General features: G+C 52.4%; 1 protein-coding gene across 1 annotated transcript; it reads left to right on the top strand.

Annotated features, from left to right (window-relative positions):
* The first annotated feature begins 6272 nt into the window (after positions 1 to 6272).
* On the top strand, positions 6273 to 6997 carry LOC119280959 (17.5 kDa class II heat shock protein-like). The gene has a single exon (XM_037561629.1). It carries the CDS (start codon positions 6398 to 6400, stop codon positions 6878 to 6880), a length of 483 nt encoding a protein of 160 aa, XP_037417526.1. The 5' UTR covers positions 6273 to 6397; the 3' UTR covers positions 6881 to 6997.
* Positions 6998 to 7686: the final 689 nt, after the last annotated feature.

Raw genomic sequence — 7686 nt, 5'->3', positions numbered from 1 at the left:
TCCAGTACTCGCCTAAGTATTTGAAATCCTATCGAGTGGAGAGCAAACCTCCCACTCGGGGGCTTAGCTGCAGTCCAGTACTCGCCTAAGTATTTGAAATCCTACCAAGTGGAGAGCAAACCTCCCACTCGGGGGCTTAGCTGCAGTCCAGTACTCGCCTAAGTATTTGAAAATCCTACCGAGTGGAGAGCAAACCTCCCACTCGGGGGCTTAGCTGCAGTCCAGTACTCGCCTAAGTATTTCGATCCGCAAGGACGACGAGGTGCAGGTCGACTGCTACCTTCTCCTTTAGAGCTACGCCACAAATACAATGTGCGCTCTGCAAGGACGACAAGGTGCAGGTCGACTGCTACCTTCTCCTTCGAAGCTACGCCACAAATACAATGTGCGCTCTACAAGGACGACGAGGTGCAGGTCGACTGCTACCTTCTCCTTCGGAGCTACGTCACAAATACAACATGCGCTCCATCCCAATCCGCAAGGGCGCAGGTCGACTGCGATCTATGCTCCATCCTTACCTGCAAGAGCGATGAAGAGCAGGTCGACTGGATCCTCCACCTCAGGGCTGCGTCTCAAGCGCTAAAGTGAATTCCGAGTGAAGAACAAAGTTCGCTCGAAGGCAAATGCAAGCATATTCAATGATAAGCCAAGTACAGATAGCATCCTACGGATTCAGAAGTGCTCAGGCAACAAGCCTGTTAAAGTTTATCGGTTACAAAACCACTCGGCATTCCGAGGCAAATTTAAGGTGAAGCACAACAGTTTTTCTTACTCCTCAGGTGGAGGACTGGAAGGCGTGACAAACTGGTCCAGGTCGATTCCATCAGCAATCCGAGTGGCAGCAGCAATGAAGGTCTCCATGAAAGATTGGAAGTCATGCTTCTTGGTATTGGCCACTTTGAGGGATGCCAGCTTGTCCTCTCGCGCATCCTTGCAGTGAACGCGAACCGGGGACAGAGCAACATCAGCACCACACCTGGCAGAAGACTTCTTCCATTCTTTCACTCGACCTGGAACTTCATTCAATCGAGTCATTAGAGACTCGAGGTCATTTTGAAGCGTCTCTCTCGGCCAGAGTGTCGTGTCGATTCGCGACGCCGCAACCTTCAGTCGAGCAAGGTAGTCGACCACACCAGCAACACGAGACTCCAGTCGGAGCACGTTCATGGCAGCTTCATCCTTCACGAGAGAGTTAATGGGGTCCAAGCCTGTCTCCACTCGACTGTTCCTCCTCGAAGTTTTGGCAGAATTCTGTGAACACAATTCAAAGGTGAACCAGCAGTTTTACGATAAGTCGATGATTACAAATCAGTCGGGTAAGAGAGATTACCCTCAAGCATGATGAATAGCTTCTTGGCGAACCCTCCCAAATAAGCCTCCACATCATTCTTCTTCCCCACCAGCTCACCAGCCTTGTCATTCAGAGCTATCTTGTCATTCTTCAGACGGCCGACTTCCTTGTTGGCTGCGTCGAGAGCAGCTTTCAGATTGGCGTTCTCCTCTTCAAGTTTACCGACTGAAGCCATTTTTTCTTCCACAAGCTTCGTTTTGTCCAAAGCCGCCTTCTATGCCTCGGCAAGGTCATGGTCCTTCTTCTTCAGAGCCTCCTTCAGTTTATCTGCAAAATGATAGTGAGATCAGAATCAGGAATGGGCAGAAAGATACAAACAGTCGTCAAGTTCTCACCAATCATACCTTTTGCTTCGTCCTTCGCCTTCTGAAAGTTCTCCTGAACAAGCTTCAAGTCAAGGTCGAGCTGGATATGTTTGTTTTCCAACTCAGTATAGCGAGCCACAAGTTCGCAAGATTTCTGCGAAGGATCAGTCGACAGACATCAAAGATAGGTTGCTTTCGAGTGACTAAGAGAAAAATCATAGCATTTCTAAGACTACAGCCGAATCAAAATATTCAACAGTAGTCTCGGGGACTACACCCAGTGGGTGCACTCAGCGTGCCCCCACTGGTTCTACCGACTCGGTCCGACCAGTCGGCCGAAAGAGACAAAGAGGTTATGATCCTAAAACTGTAGCTCTATAGCAAACTGCCAGCAGTTAGTCTTGGTCTCATCATGATCTACCAAAAACAAAAGGTTCTTCAGACTACAGTCGACTGCCAGCAGTCCACCATAGTCTCGAGGACTACACCCAGAGGGTGCACTCAGCATGCCCCCACCGGTTCTACCGACTCGTTCCAAAATTCCATTCGACATGGCCCGACCAGACCGAGTGAACAAGTTAGAGTGAAGAAATTCAAAATACAAGACTACAGTCGACTGCCAGCAGTCCACCATAGTCTCGAGGACTACACCCAGTGGGTACACTCAGCATGGCCCCACCGGTTCAAATATTCAATCGACACACCCAGTGGGTGTACAGACGCAAAGATCTTCGGAAAGAAAGTCTTCAGATAGCATATCCTAACAGAACAAGCGGTGACCAACTAACCTGGACGTTGCTCTGAAGGGCTGAGCTAGCATCATAGGCCGCTTGGATGGCTTCCCGGATCGCCTTCACCTGCTCCATCATGATCCCCGCCTGGCGTATAGCCTCCTTAGCAGCACCCGCTTGGTCCTCTAGGACGAGGTGTGTGGCGAAAAGGGAGGGCGGGTCAACAGTCGACGTTGAAGGTCGGACACTCGTCAGCGGCACAGCGAAGGACACAGAATGCCGAGTGACATCGTCACCCCCTTGAACCGATGCCTCAGGCGCTGATGCAGTCTGAGTGGTCTTGCCAGCCGGTGCCTTTTTATTCCTCCTTGCCCTCAGGGGCACCTCGTCGTCATCATCAGGGAGATCAATGACGTGGGGAGGAGCTGCAGGAAAAATCCAAAGTTGAAATCGAAATCCAATCGACCAAAAGTAAAACCTCAAAGAGCGTACCAAGGTTGGAGGCGGCAGCGTCTTCCATTTCCTGGTCTTCGTTCTTGGCGGAGGTCTCGGAGGTAGCAGCACTGCGGATTTCAGAAACAAGTCGGTTAGTCGATGAGTCGACCAAGAGTTCGTCCATGCTAAACGAGAAAACACAAGTTCTGATGTTACCCGGAGATAGTGGGAATGGCCATTCTCATCTTGGGCAAGGCCTTCGGCGGCTTTGATGGTGCCGCTCGTGGATGCTTCAGCGTTTTCTCAGTCGGCGTCGGAGAAGTCGCCCGAGGGCACTTTGTCGATTGCCCAATGGTTGCAATCGCTTTGCAACGCTCACTCGCGGGGTCGTGGATGAGCTTCGATCGCCTTTCCGTGCGAGGAGGATCGACTTCCTCCTCCTCCTCCTCCTCCTCCTCCTCCTCCTCCTCCTCCTCTTCGCTGGAGCCGTCGTCATCCTCTTCCCCCTCACCATCGGATTGCCACTCCTCCCCACTTTCACCTCCGCTCGCCTCTCCCTCCTCGGCCTGTTCTTGCGCTCCGTTGGGCGTCGAGTACATCTCAGTCGTGGCCTAGAAGACAACAAACAAGACAAACGTCAGTCGACTGATTTTAAGCAAACAGAATGAAGAAAGCAGAATCACATTCAGAAATGCAGAATTGTACCTTGTCTACTTTGTATGACTGGTCGAGTGGAGGGATCCTCCTAGCTCCTCGTGGGTTGTCTTTGTTCCCTGTGATGCTCGCTAGCCACCGCTCCAACGTGGCATCGTCAATCTCCTCCGGGTGGATCCGAGTGGTGTCCTCAATGCCAGAATACAACCACATCGGATGGTCTCGAGCTTGAAGCGGCTGGATTCGTCATCGGAGGAAGACCTCCAAGAGGTCCATGCCGGTCACCCCGTCACGCATAAGCTGGACGACACGCTCAACCAGCAACTTAACTTGCGCCTTCTCTTCCGGGACCACCTTCAAAGAGGAAGGCTTCCTCACTCGTTCCATGGAAAAAGGAGGGAGCCCAGTCGACTGCCCTGGCGTCGGCTGGTCTTTGCAGTAGAACCAGGTCGACTGCCATCCATGGACCGAGTCAGGTAGGATCATGGTCGGAAAGGAACTTTTTCCTCTCAACTGAACCCCAAGACCCCCACACATCTAAATCACTTATGTTCTCTCGTCACTTGGATTGGCCTTTTTCACCGTCTGTGAGCGACAGGTGAAGATGTGCTTGAAAAGACCCCAATGAGGCCGGCAACCCAAGAAATTCTCGCACAAAGACACGAAAGCAGCGAGGTACACGATGGTGTTGGGTGTGAAGTGGTGGAGTTGCGCCCCAAAGAAATTCAGAAATCCCCGAAAGAAAGGGTGAGGCGGCAAAGAAAACCCACGGTCGACATGGGTGGCCAAGAGAACGCACTCACCCTCCTGAGGTTGCGGCTCGGACTCCTTCCCCGGGAGCCGCGCCGATCTGTGGGGGATCAGTCCTCCATCGGCCAGGTCGTCAAGATCCACTTGACGGATCGTCAAGCGGATCCAGTCGCCCTGGATCCAGCCCTGCGGCAGGCCGGCCCTCGATGAAGATCCCCCACCCCGACTGGTCGCCCTTCCCTTTGCCTTCGTCGTCGCCTTCTTCGCCCGCTCCAGGGCCGCCGTCTTCTCTTTCACCATCGTCGCCGGCGGGACGCGCACGAGGCAGCGGCACTGAGATGGAAGCGAACGAGGCGGATGACTCTGGGGAAGAGAGGAGGAAATGAGAACGCATTGTTCAAAAAAACCCGTCCGGTGCCTTATATAAGGTTGCTTCCGAGTGGCTGGCTGGTAGGCCCGGGCGATCCTGTCAAATACCGCAACACTCGCGCGCGCGATACGTGGCGAAAAAGGTGGCGCAGAGATCGAGGCGTCACTGCCTTATCCCATCCGATTACAGCGGCCTCCCCCGCCCCGCGCACTTCCCGAAATTCAAATCCCGTGAAATCCGCGAGCAGCAGAACAACTTGTCAAACGGAGGATCCCCTCCACATCGTCACTCGGAGTTTTTCAAGTAAAGAAATTCACTCGACGGATACAAAGAATGGGTCAAGGCGACTGAAAAAGAAGTTGGTGCCGTCACCTAAAGCTCATTGATCCAGAACAAGGCATACTCATAGCACGAAAAATGGGTCGGAAGAGTTCTCAACTCCTTCCCCACTCAAACCCCGATCCATTCGGGGGCTAATGATGAAGCTATGTACCTAGGGTAGGGTCATGGACCTATCCAAACTACCCTACCCAAGAACATCTCTAGAAGAAACCACCTTTCAATCGATTCAGAAGTGTTCCACTCGACAGACTCGAAGACACTCGACCATGAAGCCAACCACTCGACCATAAAGCCATCCACTCGACAGTCAGGAGGCCTAAAGTCACTCTGCACGCCAACGGACAGTCATTAAGTAGCTTTTATAGTCATCATAGCACTTTATGTGTAGCGTTACCAGTAACGCCCAATCTTAATGTATCTTCAACCCTGCATAACTGAGGGGTCTGGCGAACTCTATATAAGCCACCCCCCCCCCTCCTCAGTGTAAAGGGTTCGCACCCCTGTAACTCATACGCATATAATCCAGTCGACCGCCTCCGGGCTCCAAGACGTAGGGTTGTTACTTCCTCCGAGAAGGACCTGAACTCGTAAATCCCTTGCGTATACAACTACTCGATAGCTAGGATCTTGCCTCTCCATACCTACCCCCCTACATTACTGTCAGACTTAGAACCACGACACCGAGCGTTGACGGCGAGAGGCGGCGGGGGCGGCGCAACCCGGTGCTGCAACTATGGGGGCCGGGAGCTACAACCCTCTCCGGCCAGTGCTAGGAACGGCGTTGCTGGAGCAGCGACGCGTCCACGACCAGGAGCTGCACGACGAGGTAGCCATGGTGAGCGATTTGAACGGCGATGGGGAAGGCCAAGCGCACCGTCAACGGCGAGAGGCGCGTGCCCATGGCTGGGAGGAAGGTGGCCGCCTGGCCGGCGGCGCTCGCCGTCGCTTTTTTCTCGCGTATTTGGGGGGAAGAAGATAGACGACGGGAGGATGAGAACGAAGCAGACGGTCGATCTGAACGGTTAAAGGGCAGTGCATCGGACGCTCAGGGTGCGACCGGCCCAAATTTAGGCCGGCGCACTGGCGCCTATCATTGCCTAGAAAAAACTCTGCGTTTTTCTTTCAAAAGGAAAATCTCTCTGTGCGTATCCTATAGAAAGAAAAAAAAAATCTCTCTGCTGCCCCGAATGACATGTGGGGCACAAAGCTACCGCACTACCAATTCTGAAGGTCGATCCTCTAGAATTTTCTCCATCGGTGCCCGAAGGACTCCCCACTGCTCCGCGCTCGTTCCACCACCTTTCAGAAGTTTCCATCACCGTCCAGACCCCCGCCTCCGGAGACCTACATAGACTTCCTCCTCCTCGCCATCGCATCCCCACCAAATTCCACAAAATTCAACAAGCAATCCCAAGTCCAACCCGAGGAGATCGATCGAGCTCGAGATCAGCGAGGGACAATGGCGGGCATGGTGTTCGGCTTGGAGAACCCGATGATGACGGCGCTGCAGCACCTGCTGGACATCCCAGACGGCGAGGCCGGCAACACCGCCGGCGGCGAGAAGCAGGGCCCGACGCGCGCTTACGTCCGTGACGCGCGAGCCATGGCGGCAACCCCCGCCGACGTGAAGGAGCTGCCGGGCGCGTACGCGTTTGTGGTGGACATGCCAGGTCTCGGGTCCGGCGACATCAAGGTGCAGGTGGAGGACGAGCGGGTGCTGGTGATCAGCGGCGAGCGCAGGAGGGAGGAGAAGGAAGACGCCAAGTACCTGCGGATGGAGCGCCGCATGGGCAAGCTGATGCGCAAGTTCGTGCTCCCCGAGAACGCCGACATGGAGAAGATCTCCGCCGTGTGCCGCGACGGCGTGCTCACCGTGACCGTCGACAAGCTGCCCCCGCCCGAGCCCAAGAAGCCCAAGACCATCCAGGTCCAGGTCGCCTGAGATGCGTCGTGTGCGCGTCGAATCGAAGCAGAGTGTGAGTTGGTACTTGGTAGCGAGTTCCGTGTGACGAGTGATGGTTTGATGTTTCGTTAATGGAAATGGGGATGTTCTCCGTCATCGCCTCAATAAAACATGCGAATCTTTTGGCCACATTTTCCATTGAAAAATCCAAGATGTTCGTTCGTGCTCAGTGTTCTGAAAAATCAGAAAGTTGTGTTTGTAACTTAACGGAAAACTGGATAAGATCAGAACATGTGGAACTAGCAAAATTAGGTGGAAAATGAACTAGTTCTGAAGTGCTTTTTTCAGCAGGGAGAAAATTCCTGGATGTCTTGGCATTTTCATATATGAGGATATATGAGATGACCGATTCAGTGTATTATGAACTGATTTTCAAATGCATTTATTTTGACACAACGAAAAATAAAGCAGCCATGATTGTGTGGGGGCTAAAAGAGTGACGTGTTTTATGCACAAACCTGTTTTATCTCGACAGAGCTTGGGAAATGCCGTGGTACTCTCGGGTGTGAGCACATATGTGGGAAGTAATTCCAAAAAAACATAAGTTCTGAAACATTTTCGAAAACAAATTTGACCTTTTGTTATGCCAAGAAAAAAATGTCCCGTCGACTTTGGAAAATAAAAATCAGACGACGAAAAACGTGAATGATTACTTGTATATATTGTTGATATTTTTCACCAAAAATACCGTGGAAGTCATTTCCCGTGAAAGTAATTTATTGGTCAAAGTTTTTATACAAATACAACACAACAGTGATTTATTGGTCAAAGTTTTTATACAAGTA

Source organism: Triticum dicoccoides, chromosome 3B, assembly GCF_002162155.2.
Source record: "Triticum dicoccoides isolate Atlit2015 ecotype Zavitan chromosome 3B, WEW_v2.0, whole genome shotgun sequence".
In the NCBI taxonomy this organism is placed as follows: Eukaryota; Viridiplantae; Streptophyta; class Magnoliopsida; order Poales; family Poaceae; genus Triticum; species Triticum dicoccoides.
The sequence above is the reverse complement of the archived record's forward strand: the minus strand, read 5'-3'. Positions and strand labels throughout refer to the sequence as shown.